Source organism: Pimephales promelas, chromosome 17 (genome assembly GCF_988280905.1).
Source record: "Pimephales promelas chromosome 17, fPimPro1.hap1.1, whole genome shotgun sequence".
Classification (NCBI taxonomy): Eukaryota; Metazoa; Chordata; class Actinopteri; order Cypriniformes; family Leuciscidae; genus Pimephales; species Pimephales promelas.
This window is the reverse complement of record NC_142785.1, coordinates 27,802,748-27,827,824: the sequence shown is the minus strand read 5'-3', so window position 1 is coordinate 27,827,824 and position 25,077 is coordinate 27,802,748. Positions and strand designations below refer to the sequence as shown.

The 25,077-nt window shown below is 37.3% G+C and overlaps 1 protein-coding gene across 12 annotated transcripts in view; it reads right to left on the bottom strand.

Annotated features, from left to right (window-relative positions):
• Positions 1-3: 3 nt before the first annotated feature.
• Positions 4-25,077, bottom strand: part of LOC120474730 (uncharacterized) — a 57,217-nt gene continuing 32,143 nt past the window's right edge. For 3 of the 12 annotated variants that reach the window (XR_016147128.1, XM_089122323.1, XM_089122324.1), the window contains exons 6-13: positions 23,579-23,680; positions 22,872-23,099; positions 20,126-20,258; positions 15,266-15,528; positions 12,608-13,841; positions 10,719-10,934; positions 9,551-9,924; positions 4-462 (exon numbers count right to left, since the gene is read on the bottom strand). Coding sequence is in view for 10 of the 12 variants with exons in the window: in XM_089122323.1 (XP_088978449.1) it covers positions 22,943-23,099; positions 23,579-23,680 (259 nt within the window). In the remaining 2 variants the exon portion in view is untranslated. Of the gene's footprint in view, positions 469-9,550; positions 9,925-10,718; positions 10,935-12,607; positions 13,842-15,265; positions 15,529-20,125; positions 20,259-22,871; positions 23,100-23,578; positions 23,681-25,077 lie in introns of all 12 variants that reach the window. The other 9 variants (XR_016147129.1, XM_089122327.1, XM_089122321.1 and 6 more) reach the window with 8 other exon arrangements.

Genomic DNA, 25,077 nt, shown 5'->3' with positions numbered 1-25,077 from the left:
ACATTTTCTTCACAGGTTTAATAAGATACACCTATTTTATGAAAGTTTCTAGGTTCTCTTTGTCCCCAATTCGTAAAGTAGAGCACAAAGTAAAGTTGGAGCAACTTTTATAACGGAATTCATAAATTAGAAAACAACCCTGGAACATTATGACAAGCGCTCTTTTTGTCTTTTATGCACTCATCATCTCCTCACTCTCAGCTTGTTTCTAAGCCAGACGTGAGGTGTTTCTCCAGGACGGTGGGGGGAAGCAGCCGCATTGGGTGTTAGTGTTGCCTCTGGAGCTTTATGGACTCCCTGCTGGGAGCATCTCCTTAATGTGCACAATGAGAAGTATTTATACCAGCCTGACCATTCCGACCCCCTTAACTCTGTCCCATCGGCCCAGACTGGCGGATCTTTTCAGAGCCGTGCACAAAGCGCCCATCGGCAGTCTCTGCTCGTTGCTGAGACTGAAACAACCTGTATCTCACAAACACAGAGAAAAGAGAGGATTAGCATTATACATCCATGCTTTATTATCCTCGTGGTTTAATTATCATCACATTATAAAGAATATAAAATATATGAGCTCACTATTTTAATGTGACTTGCTCAATGTGAAAAGGAATTGGAAGCTCCACTTAATAAGTTTGTGCCTGGATGGGCAGAAAACATGCACGTGGAACAAAAGGTTTTGGCTTTAACAAACACTTTCTATTTTGGTCGTTTCTACTTTCTCTCGTTAGGCCTGCTCTGTCCTTCTCGTTACCTTGTTCTTTTCCTCTTTTTAAACAGTTTACTTCTTTCATTCCAACTTCCTTTTCACTTTCAGCATTGTTTATTCCAGCTTTCATTCTTCCTTCTCTCTCTTTCAGTCTTTTGGATTTCATTCCACCCCCATTTTCTCTCAGAACACCAGTGTTCAGGTCCCATTTCTGTGGGGAATCGTGTGTGTGTGTGTGTGTGTTTGTAGGGGGTTGGGCTGTACCCAGTGTTTTAGTTTATGTGTGTATGCTTTCGCAGTCCCCTGCCGTGAGGAAGAAGCAGAAGCCTCTTTTTATCTGTCTTTGCATTCCAATGCATCCTATACAGTCCCTGTGAAATGTTGGGAATGAATGAATGATGCCTCTGTGCTAAAGCTCTTTTTTGTGTATTTAGACTTTTTTTGGGCTGAGATTTTGAGACAGATACATCCCTAAAGATGAATATATTCTCTTAAATTCTATGGCTGGGATTGACAAAAGGTTTTCATTAAGAGTGGCAACCCAACACAGTGCCAAAAAAAAGTTCCTTGAAATCAAATACATTTATTTTTAAATAATGAAATCAACTGCATAGGCCTAACAATATGCACAATTAATAGCATGCCATTAACTGAATGAAAACTGACAATTTTGTTTCAAAATATTAATATTTTGATGGTTTCATAGTCGAATATTTTGATGGTTTCAAATTCATAGTCGCAAAATCTGTTTATGTTGGCATCTGCTTATTGCTATTTATGTGAACCTGTGCAAAAATATTGTAGAGTTTGATTGGATGCTTTATTTTTCACATTGTCGACTTGTAAAAAAGCACTAGAGGTTTATCCTCACTGCCTTAGGGCGACTACACAATGTTAGGTTAATTAGCCAAATTAAATGGGTGGTTTGCTTTGAACTGCAGGAATTGAGATATCCTGAAGTTTCTTTTGCTTACCTCAACAAAAAACACTGTATCAGAAGCATGAATAGTGCACATAAATGCATTTCATGTGTTTCTTATTTTGTTCCACACTTGTGAGAATATATGTACATTCTCTTAAAAAGGGCAGTTTAGATTCTTAATTCGTATTTAATCACAATTAGCAAGAAAAATATCTTAGTGATCCTAAACATTTTTTTAATTAAAAACAGTTCATTTAGTTTTGTTTTATTTTGGAATGAAATATGACCAATAAACATGCACCTATTTGATGAAAGTTTCTTGGTTCTCTTTGTCCCCAATTCCGTGAAGGCATTCGGAAAGTAGAGCACAAAGTAAAGTTGGAGCAACTTTTATAACGCAGTTCATAAATTAGAAAACAACCAAGCGCTCTTTTTGTCTTTTATGCACTCATCATCTCCTCACTCTCAGTTTAGATAATAAATATATGAAATTCTCAAGCCTTTGATGTTGGAAAAGGAAAATCCATTTTTAACATCTTGAAGACCTACTTGACCTCATGTTCTATGAACAAACGTTCGTAATCATTTCACTGTTTGGACTTTCTGTCTAGAGATCAGGGTTGGGTTAGGTTTATCTGAAGCACATTTTATCTGTCCACCTTGCAACATTCCACCTCACAGGGATCAGGTGGACACCAGTGCCCCTCTGGCCTGTGTTATTTCAAGACATAACCCTTGACCTCTAAAGTCAGTAATGGCTGGAATTCTGCAAATGTCTCAGAGGATCAGAGAAGGGAGAGCTTACGGAAAGTCCTGAAATTAAAGGAGTAGTTTACCTAAAAACCTGTGACATTTTTTCTGCAAAACACAAAAACGTTGGATCCCATATATATATATATAAAAAAAAGAGCATTAAATATGTTTTGTGTTTCGCAGAAGAAGTGGGTTATTGACAGAATTTTAATTTTTGGGTAAACCATCCCTTTAATTTCATATGAGGTTCTTAACTCCATTAAGCATATTGAATGATATATAATAGCCTACTGTTATTTACCTTTATTTTACCAGGAAGTCTCATTGAAATTAAAATCTATTTTATGAGAGAGTCCTGGCAAAATAGCAGCCATACAGTAAGTAGAACAGAAATATTAAAACATAGTATCCTTTCAACAAAAACAATCACAACCCTCCATTACCACTCTCTTTATGATGCCTTTAAATTCACCAATTGACACAAATTTGTCTAGTTTTAGATCTTTTAGCAAATGATTCCATGCCCAGGGTGCGTGCTAGGAAAATTAATTAGAAATTCATATATAATGAATATCTAATGTCTTATATTATTAACATGATCAAAACCTTGCTGAAAAGACTGTTGCATATAATCTTCTACATGTCTGCTGCTGGCCTCTGTTCATATTTTTTTAGTACTGAACGTCCTCTCAGTATAATTCTAAAAATGTCCACCTTCAGTTTTTGGTACATGCGTCTTTTTTCTGTGTAAACATATTAATAAGAATAACTTTTATATTGTTTAACGTTTCAAGATGAACATTTTACGGGACTGAAGCAACTTATAGGCTTACTTGATTATCTATACATCACAGAAACGTTTATTTGTACGCATTCTCAATCATTATTTGATTGTATAATTGCGTTAGCTCTGATCATTAATATATATATATATATATATATATATACACTTATATATACTGTATATATTAAAAATTATCTTACTAAGACATAATATTGGGACATATAGACAACTGATATTTATATGCATTTGGTTTTGATCATCCCAAGACGTCGTCTAACTGACGCTTTTGACCATACGTCATCATCCGACGTTTTAGGGCACCCTTTAAAGGGTTAGTTCACCCAAAAATGAAAATTAAGTCATTAATTACTCACCCCCATGCTGTTCCAACCCCGTAAGACCTTCGTTCATCTTCGGAACACAAATAAAGATATTTTTGATTGAATCTGAGAGCTGGATCAGTCCTAGATAGACTGCCTAAGGGACTGGCTCTTGACGGCCCATAAAGTCATTAAAGAAAAGGTTTAAATATTACATGTGCCTACAGCGGCTCAATTATAAGTTTATCAAGCGACGAGACTACTTTTTGTGCGAAAAAAACATAAATAACGACTTTATTCCACTATTCCATTACTTCCTTATGGGCGCATGCGCGAGAACTGAGACGAGGACGTTCTCATTCGTCTACTTCTTGTTACCGGCTGCTCACCGCTTAGGAGTTTTACCGCCCCCTACCGTATAAGATGATGTGCTGATATAGCTGGAAGCGCAAAACTTTCTGTTTACAAGCAGAGGAAGATGCGCGCTGTACATACGCTTTTCAATTTGCGTATTTTCCGCACTATAAGGTGCACTTAAAAGCCTTTAATCTTCTCAAAAAACAACAGTGTTCCTTATAATCCGGAGCGCCTTATATATGGATCATCATTTTATACGGTAGGTGGTGGTAAAACTCCTAAGCGGTGAGCAGCCGATAACAAGAAGTAGACGAATGAGAACGTCCTCGTCTCAGTTCTCGCGCATGCGCCCATAAGGAAGTAATGGAATAGTGGAATAAAGTCGTTATTTATGTTTTTTTTCGCACAAAAAGTAGTCTCATCGCTTGATAAACTTATAATTGAGCCGCTGTAGGCACATGGAAGCCTTTTCTTTAATGACTTTATGGGCCGTCAAGAGCCATTCCCTTAGGCAGTCTATCTAGGACTGATCTAGCTCTCAGATTCAATCAAAAATATCTTTATTTGTGTTCCGAAGATGAACGAAGGTCTTACGGGGTTGGTACAGCATGGGGGTGAGTAATTAATGACTTAATTTTCATTTTTGGGTGAACTAACCCTTTAACGTCAGTTAGATGACGCTATCTAATCCAAACCCTACCCCTAAACCTGCCCGCGTCATCTAACTGGTGCTAAAGGTAAAGCGTCAGTTAGATGACACCCTAGGATCGTCATGACGTCATCGTCATCTCAAGACGTAGATGACGTCTTGAGATGAGACCGTGTTGATTTGGTCTGTTACACTGTTATAAAAATTGCATTAATTTACATTACATGGTCAATTCTCTTTTTTGTCTAAGTATAACACATCGACCTGTCACCCCATGTTCCTCTCTCACAAACTCTAGGACCCCCTCACCCAGCAGCAAGAGACCCACATTTTTATCTTACAGGAAAAAAGGAAAGAGCTGACTCAACCAGTGTATCTGTCTGTGAGCAGGAAACAGCTTCATCATGTGAATGAGGGGTCACAGCCATTTGGGTGTGTGTCCAAAGCGAGTTGGCTGCATTGATGTACTTGGCCCCACACAATGGCCATAGTAAAGAACATAAATCATCACAGCCCCCCAAACAATGACCTCCCGCCTTCAATAGACTCCACGCATTTCCATATTCCAGCTTCAGGACTCAACAGCTCTACAAACCCTGGAACCTAATATTACTTTTATACGATTCTTTGCACGCATTCACACTCAAACACACATGCATCCACACAAATTCCATTTTTCCCTTTTCTAGACCCTGGAATTCCAACCACCCCACACAACCAAGATTTGTGGGTGCTTGATTCCAAATGATTTCCCCAAACTCTTTAGATGCAAGCAAATGATAGGGAAAACACTGGGCGTCTCGACTCCTGATTCTGGACCTCTATAAATCTCCAGTAAATGAAGGAGCATCCTCGCAGCGGTTCCCTCCCCGGATCTTTTGTGCTGCTAATGCAGATTAGCGTTTGGATGGCTGCCCGCTTTGACCACTGCAGGCGAGAGCACACTGCCACGCTACAGATGTGGATATCACTGGCACATCCGACCTTCTGCATGGTCCCACATCACACACACTCGTGCAAACATATTCTCTCATTCATGTAACATAAACAGAAGCACAACATAATATAAACAAGCTCTGACTTGTATACAAAGGCGTATTCTGTTCCTAAACCTATAACACTAATGCATGTTAAGTGAAACAATTACATGAGTCACAAACTGGATCGGCCTTATTCTGAAGTATATATTTCCTGTCTTAATGTAAGGGGATATCCCAAAAGAAGTCTTCAACTTCTTTAAACCATGGTTAAACACACGTATACAGACATGCATGCATGGTCTGATATAATAACGTATGCAAAAAAATCAGATGTGGGCAGGTTTATGCATGATCAAGTGTTGGAAATACTTAAAACTAAGCAAATAATAATAAAAAAAACTGTTTTTTGTGGAAAAAAAAGTCTTGTTCTTAATCAGTATTTTTATTGACTAAAAAACAATTAAAATTAAAACAAACAAAAAAACTGAAAAATATATTAGAGAATATATCTTGTATTATTTGTTCTTGTTTTAAATGTCTAAATTTGGTTAGAAATGTTATATTTAACAAAAGACAAAAATACAGAGTAAAAATTTATATTTTTGCAGCGCACTCTTACTGAACTGTTTTGTTGGAGAAAGCGAGTGTGAACGGAGTGTTTTGCGGCTCTGTGTCACACTGCAGGGGGTTTTGGGGGGGTTGAGGGTAAATTAAACCCCAGTTGCCGGTAAAGGAGCACTTCATTAGTCTCCAGGCTCACTAAAGCGCTGCATGGCACAAACAGGAGAGCCTGCCGTTCCATTTGCCTCCGTAAAATGAGTTTTTAGCTCATGCGTTTCTCTGCTTAGGGCAAAATATTATACAGGAAAAAAAGCTTTCAACTTCAATACTTTAACAACTCATTAAAAGGTGAAATAAAAAACAATATCCCATGTTCATTAATGCAAGCAAGATTAAAATGATTCTTAATGTCATTGTGTTGCATGGACAAGACAGACTTTTGTAATATAATATAGCAGTTGTTTCTCTGGTTTGAACTAATACTGTATACATTAGAGCAAACAACAGCGCACACACAAACACACACGCATTGTGTTTTGGGCACTTTCAATGATTTTTATACTATTATATCCCCTTATACTAACCGTACCCCTAAACCTACACATCGTAGAAAACTTTCTGCATTTAAACATCACATAGTATGATTTAGAAGCAGTTTTCCTCGTTGGGACCAAAAAATGGACAAGGATTTCAGATATAGCCATCAAAATGTCCCCACAATGTAGGGTTTACCAGGCCACACACACACCCATACACACCACTCTCTCTGTTAATACATGTCTTTGTGGCACTGATAGAGTAATTGCTCCTAGTTTAAGAATCTTTAAGAAGTATCATATAGATTGGGCATATACGTATATTTATGTTCAAACTTCAAAAAAACGTTTTTACACGTAAAGGAATAAATCGTTCAAAAAATTAATTTCTTTCATCATTTACTGCCCTTCATGTCGTTGATTTATACTAAAAAAGTACATCAAAGTAATGCATTCAATATATGTTAAATTACAGGGCCTTGCAATAATTTGTGAGGAACAAACTGATATATACAGTAGGCCTCAAGTCTAGGTATATGAATGTTTGAAATGAACAAGATCTGACTAGAAAACATGATGACATTATCCATTTTTGGATGATCCTTTTAAGAAAAATTAAAGAAGAATCTACACTCTAAACAATGCTGGGTTGTTTGAACCCAAATTTGGGTAAAATATGGACAAACCCAAATGTTGGGTTAAAAATGTCATTTCAAATTTTAACTTCAACTTTCAACTGTTCATTTTTTTAATTGCATTTTTAACCCAACGTTTGAGTTTGTCCATATTTGACCCAAATTTGGGTTGAAACAACCCAGCGTTGTTTAGACATAGAGTGTATAAACAACTACTGTCGTTTTCTGCTATTCTGGTAGTTTTCGGATTGTTTATGTATTTAATTCCTCAAAGGGCTTTACTCTTGTGCTTCCCTTGACATGCTGCTGTTCCTGCCAGATTTGCAATAAACTGTGGACAAAACTGGAGCTGATAAGCTGCGTCTGATAATGTCCCCTTGCAGTCCACTGGTAAATATACAGTGTGTTACTGCGGTGGTTCCACTGTGCAACCAGAGCTCAGCGATGCTTTTCCACATGCCAGCATCATAACCCAGGTAGATCATGTTAATTGTAACTGGAGCATCAAGGTTTAGATTCCCTTTTCCTTCCATATACAATACAAAACTCTAAGAGAAACCGTGCAACACGTCCTTAAATTTCCTGTTTTTTAAGGATCTGTCACGGCAGTCAGTGAATCAGTTCTACGTGGATCAAATAAGAGACTTTTAAATATAATCATCACCATTAAAATTAAATAAACTGTTATATTTCACGAAGAAGAGACTTTTAAATATAATCATCACCATTAAAATTAAATATATGGTTATATTTCACAACTAATGGTCTGTAATACAACTAATACCTTCAGTATTTGGACACATCCCTACAAATAAGTGATACATTGTTCAAAATAATGAAAATTATATTTGTACACTTAAATTATGTTCCTAAAGGTGTCTGATTAAAAAAAAAATTCCCCACTGTATTCAAATTTTTATGTGTTTGTCTGATCATTTCTGAGGGCAAAATGGCTCTTTTAATATGCAACAGACTGTACCTTTCCCAGTAATAAACCCCCTTGTGTGCTTTGTTTAAATGCGTCTTTCTTTCCTGTTCACCAACACTCACACACACATACTTCGGTACCCTTAAGGTCATACTGCATTCTTTAAAGGCAGCTCCATTTCCAGACTCACTCAGTGAGGAAATAGAGCCGTTTAATGGAGATCTGGGGTTTAGATTAGCCTTTATCACTCTCAATAACTTCCTCTCTCAGGATAAAAAACACGCTGAAATAAAACGCTGATAAAAACCATTAAAATAAATTATGCAAGTTATAAACACAAACAAGACAAAGGAAAACAAAATGCTCCCTCCAGGAGGTTGTGTTAATAGAGTAAATCGCCAGGATCATTTCAGAAACCCTTTGCCAAGTTAAACAGATTACACTGCCGCTAATGATTTTAGGGATAATTTTGAGGTAAAATGCAGATAGCTTGGGACTTGGTATATGAAATTTGGGATTAGGGGGTGTTGGGGTGTGCTAGACGTCTCACTTCACTAAAATCACTTTGCAATACTGACAGAAATGAGACTTTCTTTACTCTGTCTGTGTGTTTGGATCATACTCTTCATAATATGCTCTCTTTATTGGACACATGCATTTTATATTTTAAAATGTATTTTATCGTTTAAGCATTTAAACAGTTTTAATGGCTTTCTTTAATCTTTATACTAAAATTCACAAGGTGAAGTGAAAAAGTGAGTATAGTAACAGGATCTGTTTCATAATGTAAAATTTATAATGTCTAGAAGGTTTATCAAACTGAGCTATTTTAGGCTCAAATTTAGGGGTCAGCATAAAAAATTCAAAAACCTGACTTAAAACGCAACCATGTTTTTTTTTCTTAATAAAAGACAAAAAGGCTAAATATAAAAGGTATAAATTATTTTTGGTGGCACAAACAAAAATCTCCATTTCATCTCATTTCTATGAGACATGATTGGCACACTGACTGAAGAGGCCTAATATGTGATTTCCTTTAACCAGTCGAATGTACACATATGGTGCTCTATCTGTCCTTTTTCCTCACACACGCGCGTATTTCATTCGTGTCTCACCCCTGAGGGCAGCCAGAAGACTATTTGGCCTGTTAATACATCATCTCAGTTTGAAGGAAACTCCACACAGGCGGCTAATGAGGCAAAATGAGACTGATTAGCCAACAAACCTTAAAGTCACTGACAGGGCAGCCAGGCAGTCACACTGAGACACAACAGAGCAAACACAACTGATAAAACACTGCTACATGTTCTGTCCCTATCTATTTCTTAGGTTCCCACTAGTCCCTGTCTCGTACACACACAAAAATACCTTTGTTAAAGTCTCATGAAGTATTTTCAAGATGGCCATCTGCCTGAATACCTGCTCTGACCCCTCCATGCACCGGCATTGGGCTTGGGCAGTGGTGACATCAGATGATCCTCCGTGGAGAGCACATCACTCCGGTTTCATCCGCCGGCTGGCGTGCGGCTCCGCCTTTGACCCGGGGCTGGTAATGCTTTGCTAATTGGCAGGGAATGACTAAATGCCATGTTGATTACTGACAGTCCATATTGGCCTGTTTCTTCTCCAGACAGTCTGTGTAAGCTGGTGGCTAGCACATGATTAAGTGCACGGATGAGGCTTTGTGGAGGGACACCTTCACACACACACTCACACACGCTCCGGGTCATCACGAGGACAGGGAGCCATTCCTGCTGGTCATCTTCAGTTCAGATTGTGGGCCATTGACAGATCTGTCAGCAAGAGAGAGGGTCACATGGAGTGTATGTGAGTGTGTGCATTTGTTTTAAGGAGGTTGTCTATGATTATCTCAGGTCACATTCATGGCTAAACATTCAGTTAGTGGGGAGAAAGCTAGCAATATATTTTCATATTTGCACGTGTATCATATAAAAATTAAATATAAATGTTTATAAATTATATATTTATAGAAATATCATGTAAAAATATGTAATTTGAAAGTATATTTTTATTTGATCATATTTGATATATAACCCCTTTTCAGTATAGTATGAGAGTATATATATATATATATATATACATTGTATACACACACACACTAAATTTTGTGGTCGGTAAGTTTTTTTTTTACATAATTTAGAAATGTATGCTCACCAAGGCTGCATTTATTTGACATTTATCGTTTGAGGATTAAAAAGATCAAAAGAATAGTATTTATTTCACTGTAAAAAGTAATCCTGTAAAAAAACGGTAAACTACAGGCAGCTGTGGTTGCCATCATAATACCGTAATTACACAGTGTGTTACTGTTTTTGTGTTAGAGCATATAGCTGTTAAATTAAAGTTTTATACTGTAGCTAACAATACGATATTTAGCTGTTAATTTCAAAAACAGTAACACACCGTATTTTTACATTATGATGCTGGTAACCTCTGCTGCAAGTAGTTTACCGTTTTTTTTACAGGTTTATTTTTTACAGTGAATCTTTAGTAATATTAAGATTTTTTATGCATTCTTGCTGGATTTAAAAAGTATTAATTTCTTTTAAAATAATCTTATACTTACCCCACACTTTTGAATGATTGTGAGTGTGTGCCATATGACTGACAGACATATATCTCCAGATGGACGATTCAGGAGTCGACGGGGAGAGAAAGCGGACAGGAAATTAGACATGACATCAGCTAGTAGCAGGATCAGGGGCCAGGTGGGATGCTGATATTCCAGTGTGTTAACCCAGATAAAATCCTGCTGTTCTGACACGTTTTGCTAATAAAAACACTGAGAAAGGTCTTGTGGTTTAACAAAGCAATGGTGCACTGTAAAAAAAACATTATTACACAGAGACACTAATACAGATGATCAATTATTGGTCACCAATAACCCAAACCTCAAGTGTTACGGTGTATTATGAGTTTAGCCATCAGGCACTCCTCCTCTCCATTTCTTTCGGGATCAATCCTGACCATTATTAATCTTTTTAAATATTTACTCGATACAACAGAAGCCATATAAAGTTCAATCAATGCAACAAGAAAAACATTCTAAATTTCATATTTGCTCTCATTTCAAACTCCTTGTCAGTATATTCTGATGTTTTGACAGGCCTAAGTAAAAACACAGTGAGGGGGGTTGAGATGGGTATCAGACTCAAGGGACTAATATGAGGGACGGTGGTAAACTCAGATTGCTTCTCAAATGTGTCTGTGTTGTTGGGGGAGCGTTAGGATCTCTACCTACACCCGCTTCCTTGTCTCGGACAGTCTAACGATGTATTTGGGTGTTGAGTCAGTCCTATATCTTGTCATGTGATATATTTATATCAGATCTATTACAACAATAAATATCACATGGTCAATGTCAGATATTAGATTAGTGACATATAATGCAAAATCAAATATTTGTTTTATGTCGGTTTGTATCCACTATATATCAATATCAGATATATTTCAATATACACAATATACAGTATTATAAATATACAAAAAAGCTACCAACTGCTTTCCAAAAATTTTAAAATAATATTTCATATAAATTCATAAGATGTGATTAGAAGGGAAAAAACTTAGCATGAAGGTCCACCTTTAATCCTATCTTAAAATCCATTAGTGGGGCGTGAGCTGATAATAAGAAAACGTATAAATTAGAATTCATAATAATTTGCCAAAATGTAAAATAGATAAGAATTACCATGAGAGTGTGTTGGCTTAGTGACCATTAAACTAAATATATGATCTCAGAATGACATGATCAACTGATCCGAATCAAGTATTCCAGAATATTTTACAATTATTAAGTGCAGCCTAAAACAAACAAGTTAAAGTGATTGAAAATTCTGTCATCATTTACTCACACTCAGGTTGTTCCAAACCTGTATTTATTTCTTTTGTTCTGTTGAAGATATTTTGAAGATATGTGTGTATTTTGTCCTATATCTGTCCGCCTGGTTACAAACTTTCTTCAAAATATCTTGCACAGCAGAAGAAATTCATACAGGTTTGTAACAACTTGAGAGCGAGTAAATGATGAGATAATTTTCATTTTTGGGTGAACTATCCCTTTAAGACACGTTTAAAGCACAGTTAGAGAAATTCTTATACACTAACATAACAGTGTATAATATATAAAGCAAGTTCAAACACGTATTGCTGTAATTTCTATGATAAATCCCCTTGAAAAAGGAAACAGAAAGCCATACACCAAGAAAAAAAGAACAATGAACTTTGTAACATGTGCAAGCACACACTCTAGTCTCTGAGCTTCTCTCTCTTTGAGCAATACAAGAACTCTCATGCCTTGTTGAACACAGTGGTGGGGAGTCTTGCAGATCGCAGCAGACAGACAGGCCTCATACTGGGCGATATTACAAGGTATAGACCCATAGTGCCACTCAAACACCCCAAGACACACACACACACACACACACACACACACACACACACTCTGATCAATACCTGCTTGCAGTCCAGCACTGATGTGATCTATCAGAGCCCTGATGGAAGTCAGTCTCTTGTTTCCTTGTGTCAACACACACTAATGAGCTCCAGCTTCTCTCATTCAGTCTGGATATTTTGTCACATGTGTATATCTGTGAAAAAGAGAGCTAGGTTAAGATACAAGCCACTAAAACACTAATAATAGAATATACATATGTTATAAAAAAATAAAGCAGTTTCCAAAATGTTGATAGCACAATTTTGAGCAGTATAACAATTTGATTAAAAAATTATATTTCCTAAAAATATTATATTATATTATATTATATAATACAGGAGTCCACAGTCAATGTCACAAAAAAATTACAAACATTTCATAGGCAATAGAACATATTTCATACAATATTTTGACAATGTCTTAACCTTCTATTTATTGCACATATATATATATATATATATTATCTTTTTTTATCTGGTCTGGGCTTTTGGATCCACATGTATATACACACACATTCCAATCTTAACCTTCAATATTACAAGCGCAAGTATCTGATCATCTCACCTTTTAATCCAACCCCTACCATTCGCATTTAATGAAAATCTGATAAAAAAAAATAAATATATGAGGTCATCACCCTGTCTTATCTTTCTTTTATAAAAAGAATTAAAACTTTTATCTTTAATTAAAAGGTTAGTTATTACCTAGGAAGGATTTGAGACAAAAAAAAATGTAATTTAGTCAAACAAATGTGTGCTTTTGATCTTATTTCCAGCTTTGACTGCATCCCAGATCTTTAACACTGCTCTAATGGAAATTGCACAAACACTTTAGTAGTTGAATCTCAGATGCAACCGACAGCTAAAAAGAGACACTGAGTCTAGAATGATCTCACTGACGAAGGCCTGTAAAGTAAATATTGGTGCCGAGATTGAAGCGTCTGCCTAATGGAGACGCTTTTTATGACCTCTCCTAAAGGGCCGGGGCAAGATGAGGGCCTTCCCTCTCTGTCTCTCTCCCTCTCTCTTTCAGATCAAAGCAATGGCTTGGTTGGTCTCCAGAGTCTCATTGCTCTCCCAGAGTTGAAGCAGCTCACGGTGGCTCTGATTGCGGTTAGTGGCGCTGGAGGGGGGAGCAGATAAAGGGGATCCATCTTTCTAGCGCCCGAGGATCAGCTTCATCACCTGGGCATCAATACGTCCCATCAGACCCTCTGTCACTGTGGCTCATTTGAATGCACTTGATGTGGGAAAGCTGGAAGGCAGATTGGAGATATTTAGTCGAGACACAAAAATGAGAATTAATCAACACCAATAATAAAAAAAATTGCTTTTTGATCAGCCGAATCCACTTAGCAAACCCTTCCAACGGATTCCTGGAAAAACATGCTCCACAATGTTCATGCCATTAGTTAATTGTTTCAATTCACATTTTAATTAGATCATCATTAGAATGTTCTTAACATTTGATTTGATGTCTTATTTTATCAAAATGATATAAAAAAAATATCACTTGTTCTCAGAATGTCAATAGAGTTTTCCATACTGTAAGTAGGTCCAATCAGTAGCTATAAATACATACATAAATATTTTTTTTTTTCCAATTCATTGATTTATTAAAGTAAATACAAGATTGGACAATGGTTATAATACATGAGTCATTATTTTTGCACTGTATATGACAGTGTCAATTCATATTGAGTCATTGGCAAGAAAATTCACATTGTATGAATGTTTGGGAATATGAAAATGAAGCTCCCAAATTTATGTGAATATCACGAAAAACCAAATCCTTGGTTCATAACTTTAATGTCTTAAGCTCTATAGCCTGTATTGTCCCAGTCCTCAAGAATCAGATTTTGTTTGGATATTTTCCAGACTTGAAGACTAATGAGAAAAGACAGAATACTAACTGTTAATTACTGGCGGTGCCACAGAAATCTCCTTGAGGAGTAAAATGGAAACAAACATCACATATAATAAGCTAAGTATAATTTGTGGTATAAAATAAATGGAAAGAAACATCACATCATATTTGTTGGGCCAACAGATGCTGGAAGCTGACAGTTTTTATTAGAGCGAAGACAGATGTGTAGATAGACAGGGAAGCAGGGGAGACGAAGGAAAATGCAATGCAAATACCAGAGTCTGCATACTGTTAAAGTTGACACAACCATAAAAAGTCACACAAAGGAATCACAATGGCTTGATAATGGTCATAAAAGACCATCTCTGTGATAGAGTGACAGGTGAAGAGCCAGTACTGATCATGGAACACAGCCAATAACACTTGACAGTGCTTCTTAACGGGTGGGTTACGACACAAAAATAGGTCACAGGACTGTTTTGTCTGTGGACAGCAAGGAATACACACACGAAAACCTCGCAAAACATTTGCGTTTCCCTGAAAAACTCAATGAATGCAAACATTTTGGAACGCAAAAGCATTTTTCCTCCCATCTCATATTTTTTCCCCAATCATCTTGTACCTTTAACAGTTGTGCCGCTTAATATTTTTATGTTAACATTGATAAATTATTTTTCTTCAAATCCTGTTAAAAAAGAACATTATAAAAGTCTTTTGAACAGTACTTTATCTCACACACATTTTAATACCTTCAATGTTTCACATTATAGCAATCTTCCGCGGCCAATCTGAACGGTCATTGTAGTGCTTACCCATTCATGTCTTTCTCTTTTCTTCCATGTTCAGATGAGATAAGTGCAAATTGCTCCGTTTGGCCAGAATCTGCCATTCCATTACCCCTTCAGCCCCTCTGGGAATGGGCATATCCATGCTCCCTATGACCCCTGACCTTTCTCCATCAGGACATGGGGGTGAAACACGGGGTCTCTTTATGGTCACCCTGACTCTGGAGTCCACAGGGATGTCACCCTGAGATGTTCTTCTACTGATGTTTTCATGGCTTTTCTCTGGAGACCTGCAACAAATCGTGGTAAACGAACGGTATATTCATTTTTTAATGACAACAGCTGGAATGTGGGAGTAAAATACCATGACATATAATTGCTGCTAGAGAAATGTTCATTCTCTATTTTTAACAGGCTATTTTTCTTGCCTATATTCACAAATTCACATTGCATAAACTTAAGTTGAAAGCGTGATAAACCTTATATGGACTTGTTTGTAAAATAGCAGAGGATGCTTTGCATGACCCTTCACTAATCTTGAGATGCTGATAAACTCATTCAGTGATGATGAAATAGCTGGAAATTCAACACAGTCTGATTTATTGTCAGGCCAGCAGTAGATCAAACTAACATTTTTGTGTTTCCTCATTGGTAAATGAGGCTGGTGGTCAGAGAGCTCAAGCCAAAAAGCCACTGATTTACCGACGGCTCATCGTCTTTGTTTGGGTAAACGCTTGAGCAGATCATCTGGTTAGGTTCACATCATTCTCACTGTAAGATGGCAAACAGAAGTAAGCCCATTTCCTGAAAATCAATACCAACATAGCAAACTGAAAAGGCAAAAAATGAATAACATTAAGACATGGCTCAGTAACTTAGGGACTACACAACATTTGCCATGTGAAATGCTTAAGGGCAAGAAACAAAGGAAAATAAGTAACATAAGATAATTCACAAACAGTAAGAATTGCTTTCCAATTGTGCAAAACTCGAGACATGGAGCATTAGGGAGAATGTCAGTCAAAATTTCACTTTTGCAAGTGTCAAAAGTTTCTTCTTTGCTATATGTCGCTCTTTTTTTATCCAGATCTAACAGAAAGTAAATACTTGACTAAATACATGAATGTTCTTAAAGGGATACTCCACCCAAAAATGAAAACTCTGTCATCATTTACTCACCTTCAAGTTGTAGCAAACCAGTATGAGTTTCTTTCTTCTGCTGAACACAAAGGAAGATATTTTGAAGAACGATTGGAACCAAACAGTTGTTTGGCACCATTGACTTCCATTGTGGAAAAAAAAAAATACTATGGAAGTCGATGGTGCCAAAGTTTCAATCGTTCTTCAAAATATCTTCCTTTGTGTTCAGCAGAAGAAACTCATACAGGTTTGCAACAACTTGAGGGTGAGTAAATGATGACAAATTTTTCATTGTTGGGTGGAGGAGTATCGTCATTTATCCCCCCAAAAAAGTTTCTGTCTCACAAACATTTATGGATTTATTGCATTCAAGTAATACAGTTCACTCAAAAAATGTCAAAAGTTTTCCTCACTTCGATCTTAATGCGTGTCTCCTCTGTGAACTCTCCACAGCTATAAGGTTATATTCCATCACTATTACTCACCTGTTCTGGTGCAGATCATTTTACTTTCACAAATATACAGTGGCCCCAAAAAGTATGTGGACACTTAATCCACAGTTACAATAAATATATTGTTCAAATATGACTTCATACATCCATGGAAATGACCTTTAAAAAAAATAAAAATTGTCTCAGAAAAGTTAGTTCTGTGGAAAAACTCTAGCATCATTTCTTTGTCGATGTCTCTATGTTTGGTTTTTTATATCTAATCCAATGAAAGTCAAAAATGTGTGGGGCTTAAGTGTCCATTTTTGGGGCCACTGTATATTTGTGAAAGTAAAATGATCTGCACCAGTACAGGTGAGTAATAGTGATGGAATATAACCTTATAGCTGTGGAGAGTTCACAGAGGAGACACGCATTAAGATCGAAGTGAGGAAAACTTTTTCAATCCAAACTCTTCAAACCCTATGAATACGATACAAGCAAATTCTCCTACTGATCTACAACATCTCAGCCTACTAGAGAGACCCTAAATTCTGGATTCATTTTCCATCCTAATGAAAGCTTTCCTATACTAACATCTAACAGATGAAAGTCCACCTTTTTCATATTTCTCTCTGATTGCAGTAATGGCCATATTTATGAGTGTCCATTCCAACTGAATCACAGAGCTCAGGCCAGGCGGAGCTGGAAGCGTGATGGAAATTAATCTAGTAATCTTAAAATCCTTTCCTCATTTTTCAAAAACTACCCCAATTCATCACTAAAATCAATGACTCGTGTCAGGTCGTTAGGTAAGGCATGATTAGACTGGAAAAATCAAGGCCAAAAACGTCTCGGACGTCAAAGGAACTCCTGGAACGAGAGCTCGTAAATGCACAGAGGAAACAGCTATTGTTAATACGACATGTTGTAATAGCAACACGTGTAATGCAATGTTACCTTTGGGACTTTCCTTAGCTACCGTTCAGTTAGTGTAATTATAAATGGCGTGTTATTCTACTAATATCTCTAACATATGCGCTGTAAAGAGGGAACTGAGCACAATGGATCAAAGTCCTCATCAATAGAGGCCCACGGCCGGATCCAGAAGCCCCCTCGGTGCTTACCAGCATCCAGGCCTCTCGCCCACCTTCCCATCCCTGATCAAAACAGAGATGGGGCCCCTGAATTCAGCACATGTGGGCGATTACAAGGAAAACCTTCAGCAGCGTAATTACCGGCAACCGACTGAAAGAAATATCATCACAACCTTTGTCAAATTAACTTAGATAATTAATGTGGTTTAGATAACATATTTTGAGTTTGTATTTAAACCAATTTTCAAAGAACTCGAAATTTTAAAGCAACCAAGTAACTTACTTTAAGTTGAACCAACAAGATGTTTTATGAAACATTGTCGTTAACTGAAATAAGCATCAAAACATAAAATACAATGGATTAAGCTAAAATACATTTTCATGACTCTGCATTGAGCTATAAAAACAAACAAAACAACAACCACAACGTTTTAGATAATATCTAAAGCAACTCTAACAAAAGTATAAGACAAAATGGACAAAATTAAACAGGAAAATGCCACTAGACAGTGATGACAGCAGACGACCCCGGGAAATGAAATAATATTAAAAATGTATTTTGTATTTTTTTAGCAGTCAGAGACAAAGTATTTGTATTTTTCAAAAAGAGGACTTTACTAAAGCCTAGTTCACACTACATGATTTTAAAACGTCGGGCTGAACTGTGCGGTTCACATTACATGACTTCAAGTTGTTGAGCTGTTCACAGCACACGACACAACGTGATTGATCCGCAACAGGAGGTAACGCACTACACGAGTTGACAACAACTCTGTCACCCAACGATTTTATCTTGTCTACAAACCACGTTTTGTCACGAAAAATCACGCGATAAAACGAACCGGAAATGACGCCAATACCTAGCGAAGAAGAGAAGGACACAACACGTGAATATGGACGTCAGACAGAAACTAGTGCTGCAAACTGTTTGCGCGATGATTTGCTCTGAGAAAAAAAATGCAAAAAAAGAAAAAATAAGATTTGCCTGGTGACCTCAACAACCCATGCCTTGCTCAGATTGGCTGTAGCTCATGACATCACGTGAGGTTGAGTCGTGCGACAGCTCTGGATATCTAGCATGCTAGATATTTTTCTGGGCTCGGCAAAGCGTCTTTGATGCGTTGTTGGCTCTTTACTAACAGATTGGCAAGCGTTCATCGTCCGCTAATCCCTTCCGATTTGCACGCAATAACACCCTGACCTGTCGGCGAGCTCAACAATTTGCAAATCTGGCTTAAAATCCTGTAGTGTGAACTTGGCTTAAGAAAGTGCAATGCTTTTTTGACTCTGCAGATTGAAAAAATGTGATGTGTTGGAGCTATAGTCAATTGCTTTTTTTGTGACCCATTACATTTAAAAAAAAACACATTTTCCTATAGCTGGCATGTCTACTGCAGTTATCCAGGTAGCTGCCCTTGATTACAAGGACAGATGCATCCCAATTAGCATGCTGGTCCGATTAACACGACCACCTGTACTTCAGAAAACAGGGCAATACCCCTGACTGATTCTGTGAATGGGCTTTAAAAACCCGGTCCAAAAGATGAGTCATCCTGCAGCTTCATCCAGTTCATCTCACATCCTACTGCAATCAAGAACATTGAAACCCAAAGAGCCGGGAAGCACTTGGGAACAACTGCTTCCATGAATCCCTGCAGTGAAGTGCAGTGGCCAAATTAATCTCTTCATCTTCTCTCTGGACATCTCTTATCCTCCACTGTCATTAACTTGGCCGATCTAAAGATTTACAGTCACGTCTTCCTCTCTCTCCCGTGCTGCTTTTGAGTCTAATTACTTTAATGTTAAAGCCTCGGCCATCTTTTTAGACACAAATTTTCTAAGTTCCATAAACCGAATGCCAGAAGAGGCTAAGAATAACACTCCTCATCCTAGGTTTTTGAAGGGATGATATGTGTCCTTGCATCATGGATTTTCTTCAAGCTGTACAATAATGAAGTCATTTTCCTTCGAAGGACTTGCATCTTTAGAGATCTACTGGCAAATTTAGCTACTTAAGCCTCGTTTTAGCCACAAATAAACCTTGCTAAATGATCAATGACATGTCAAAATAACAGGGTCTATTAAATTTAAATGCAGCAAATAAATGGAGATGTCTTAAGACTGTGAATAGGGATAATTTGAGATGTTAAGCTGGTGGCCACCCAAAAATGGCTACTTCTTTGACTTAATTTGGGCTCAACGATTGATTTATGTGAACCCACCTGTTTGATGAGTTTACAGTAGTTTTAGGAGTCTTTTTCTCTCCCTTTATACGATTTGAAGGTCTCCAGAAAACGTCCTTGGGCTGTCACTGGACTTGGACTTTTCCCAAGCTGCAATATTTCCATGTTATTCCTATGTGCCAAGAATGAGACAATATTAGTAACTTGGGTTTAAATATTGTTTCCACTGATATTTCTGATGTAATCCCGAAAATGCTGTTTGTTTTCAAGCTTTTTTAATAACAGAAACTGGGAGTGATGATATATACCAAGTTCTGTTATGAAATGGCACAGGCTGATGGGTCCTTAACGCAACCTGATGACAATTACATCATTAACTACACATCATAGGCGGATAGGTTCATGCTGTAGTGAGTTAACGTAGTGTGATTGCGTAGAGCTACGTCACACGTAGGCTCACTATTGGCCGACGCTGGTCATGTTTGTGATGCGTGTGACGTATAACAACAGAAGCTTACGCTATTAAACTAGTAACCTGACTCGAGGCAGAGAGAGAAATAAATGAATACTTGAAATAAAGTCGTTATTTTTTGCGCACAAAAAGTGTTCTTGTCGTTTGATAAACTTAAGATTGAGCCACTGTAGTCACTTGGACTATTTTAACGATGTCTTTTCGAGGCCAGCAAGAGTCATTCCCTCAAGAAGCCTATGGACTAGTATGCAGGAGTGATCTTAATATCTTAAATATCTTAATTCGTGTTCTGAAGATGAACGAAGGTCTTACAGGGTTGGAACAACATGAGGGTGAGTAAATACTGACAGAATTTTCATTTTTGGGTGTTTTTTTAAATATAATTAGATAATTTCAAGTTATCCTGTGGCCCCCTGGTTGAGAAGCACGGGTTTCAAATGACATGAGAGTGAGGTAATTTTCAGTTTTTGGTAAAACATTTCTTTAGAAATAAAGCATTTTATGTTACACAAGAATGAGAAGCGTTCTAAAAGCCTTCATCCATCAATGCTTTTGGCCCATCAAAACAAGTGCAATGATCTCATGCATCCTGTACAGTGTTTTGTGTTCTACATACGTCAAAATCCGGTGATGATAGAGTGTCGACAACAGTTCTGCCAGTCTTCATAATAACTCGGCTAACCCCATGATCTTGTGTCTTGTGTCACTGCTGACCGGAGCAGGAAGTGAGCAGTGATGTGTAGAGATAAAGTAATCTGGTGCTGAGGTCACTGCCAATAGAGAGCCGTTTCTTTTCGGTGTTCACTAAAACTGGGTCAAATCATTGGCTCGTTCAAGCAAGGAAACAACTGTTGATTGTGAGTTGAGCACATGAACATTAGGTCTGTGATGAATGATGTCCTTTGTCTTTCTTTTATATTAAGGGAGGCCTCCTGCTTGTATCTAAAAAATGCTGTTGTGACCTTCAGAGTTTGTTGTCAAAGTCAAAATACCTTGCGAGAGGGAAAAAAGAGACAAGTTCTTATAACTAAAGGCTGACGGGGGCAGGGAGAACTACTGTAGAAGAACAAAAGCAATCAAGGAGAGAGCCTGCACTATTCCACCAAGTGTGCTTTCTCTCTTTACAGAGAATTATTAAGTACAAAGGTGGTAGTGGTCACAGAATGGATTCTATTATTACTATTTTTTTCATTTCTTATTGTTCCCTGAAATTTCATTTCAGCTTAAAAATAAAAGTGCAGAGAAAGAATGGTGTGTCTGTGTGTGTATAAACGAGTGTGTATGAGACTGTGATAAGGTAACTATTGCTACACTATCAAAGGTAAGACATTTTATATCTGGTGTGGTCTTTCTTGTCTCTCTTAGATTTACAAGTGGAAAAAGTGGATAGACATGGAACATCTAGGATGTGTGTGAATTGGAGTGCCAAGAAATGAGCATCTGAATTTATGGGGCTACTAGATTGATTGTAGAACATACAGTAGTTATATTGTGTATTATATACACTACTGTTCAAAAGTTGGTGGTTGGAAAGATTTTTGGGATATTAAAATATTTTTTTTTTTCCACCAAGACTGTCTCCTGGGAAAACCCAGACAACTTCCGGGAAATTTATATCTGGTCTGAAAGTTTGTCTGGCAAAGAGCTCTTTCAAGCCCATTTCCAATCCGTCGAAATCCCGGCACCAATCAGAAACGTTTTTTGAATTTTGTTTGCTCTGGATTTTAAAGCAGATTTTGTAGCCTACATTACAAAGATGGATGCCGCCTTCGAACATCACTTATTTGAATCAGCTATCGTGTCTGTTTTAAGCGATTTGAACATTTCCTTTTTGTTAAAAACCGAGCAAAGAACAAAACTCGGAGATGTTTCTGATTGGTTTTAGGTCTACCTGCGACGTCCGTTGGTAACGCCCCTCTGGAAATGATTTGTCTGTCACATTAGCTAATGCACTGTGAACTAACACAATCATTTTATTTAACTTTAATAAAAGTTAATAAATGCTCTAGACATGTATTGTTCATTGTTAGTTCAAATTTCAAATTGAACTCACACTCAGGTCATTCCAAACATATAAGACATTTATTCATCTTTTGAAACACCATATGACTTGAGAGGTTTAGTTAAAATGCTCCAAAAATTTTCATTTAAAATATCTGATTTTGTGTTTTGAAAATGAACGGGTTTGGAACAACATGAGGGTTAGTAATTGATAACATTTTTATTTATTTAATTTTTTTTACATTTTTTGGTGAATTGACCCTTTAATGCATAACTAAAGTTAACAAATAAGACCTTATCGTAAAGCGTTACCTGTGTCTCTTTGACGTGTCTTGATGTTCCATATACTGTATGAATATGTGAATGAGATTTGAGATACATATTCATTTAAATATGCAAAATGAAAAAAAAAGAGGAGAACAACAGAGAATAAGGCAAGAAGAATAAAAAGGGTAAAAAGGCCAGTAGGCACGTAAAGTCTTGAAAAATCTGTGGTGGGCTGGAGAAATCCCGCATTGTGATTGGTCAGAATCTTTTGACCTGCAGGAAGATGGAGAGACTAATCAGTACAGATCTGATGGCTCGCTTCATGTGCTCTGAGCTAATGAGAACACTTAAATTCTCTGCTGTCTCCATAATGACTCTCTATCTGTAAATCCTCAGCGGTCTGTTTCTTAACCATTCTCTCTCTCTCTCTCTCTCTCTCTCTCTCTCTCTCTCTCTCTCTCTCTCTCTCTCTCTCTCTTCCTGCATGTGGAATGCTGTGGATGAGGTAATCACTCTGTGCATGAAGACTGTATCTGAATCAGATTTGAAAGCCAAAACTGCATTATAATATTACCTTTAATATTATTAAGTATTATTAATATTATAAAATTAAGTCGTTTTTTTTTTTTAAAGTGTGATGGATAAAGTGAAGCTGTTTTTGCACTGATGCAAGGTTTATTCATTTGTTTAATAATCTTATGAATGATCTTATCCTTTAGAAAATACAGAAAACATTAAATAAGTTAAAAAACCTGTGTGTAGGAAGCAGGGCGAGATCGAGGCCGGTGGTGTGAATGCTAATAATCCCCGGGTCTTGTATGCGCGCCTCTCCGGCCTTGAGTCTCACGGAAGAACTACGGAAGGACGAGAGAGGTCTCATTAGCCACTGGCCTCACTCCGGTCCCATGGCGGTCGGCCCTGCCCTGCTTGCCACACATTTATTATATTATATTTATTTCACAGATTTTTAAAAATATGAAAATATAAATTACATATCACTCCTAGCCTTAGTTTATTTAATGTTTTTTTTTTTAATTATCCACCTCTATAATAGTTTGAAATCCTATTAAGTGAAATTCCCTACACCACAAACTGAACATTTTAAACTACAGTATATAAAATTACTTGTATGTTTTAGATCTTTTTTTAAAGAGTTTCTTAGTCATCTGAGGCTCATGAAAACATCAATTAATAACTAGTAGAGATTTGCCTCAAAGCTCCTCATCAGATTTGGGTAATAACTTCAGGGAAAAGACTGTTAAACATGGCCGCCTGCAGAGAAAGACAGGGACAGGCAGGCTGCTTTCAGTGAGGTCCTCCTGGCCCACACAGACTCTGGGGTTTACCTACGGAAAGCTTCCTGTCCCATGGGCAACAGCGGATATGGCTGAGAGTGTGTATGAGATAGATAGGTGGGGGTTCGTTTTATAGCCATTTTTTGTCAAGCACTGCTGACCACCAGGAAAAGGTGGTGAACACTGCCAAGATTCCAACCTCTGGAATTTAACCTAAGCAGGGGAACGGGAGCCGTCGACCAGCAGGATGCAATGCTGTATATGAGCAGAGCCATTTAAGCACACACAGGTTGATTCATAAAACAGCAGCAGGCTCTTTTAGACAAAGCCAACTCAATATGTACAACAGCCACGCTTTCAACACATTTGTACTCCATTCAGCCAAACAGGAAAAACATCACACAGTTGGTGGCATGCAAATGAAAAGACATGGGTTAAAGGCCTCAGTTTTGAGTCTATTAACTTCAATGTCATCTACAGTGCAATGCATTTACACTCGTGCAAGCACACATCCAAATGTAAATAATTTATATATATGAACATTTGCAATTTAACATTAATAATAATATATTATAACCGCATTAGATGCAGCCATTGTGAGTATAAGAGACTTATAAGACACATACACACACGTTGCTATCCTGTCATTATGAAGACATTCCATAGGCATAATGGATTAGGAGCTAATGACATTTTCTAGCATCTAACTGTAAACCTTCCCATCACAGGAAACTTTCTGCATTTTTACATTTTGAATAAATCATTTGGTGTTTATTTAGTGTTTTGAATTATACGGACATGTCCTCATAATGTAGGGGGCGTGGCCTGAAACCTGAATACACACCACAATATAAGGACTTTGGGTCGTCATAATTTAGGTCAAACCAGTACACACGTCTCTTTCTCTCACTCTCTAATTTGTCTGATTGTTCATCTGGATTGCAGAGGCTCTGATG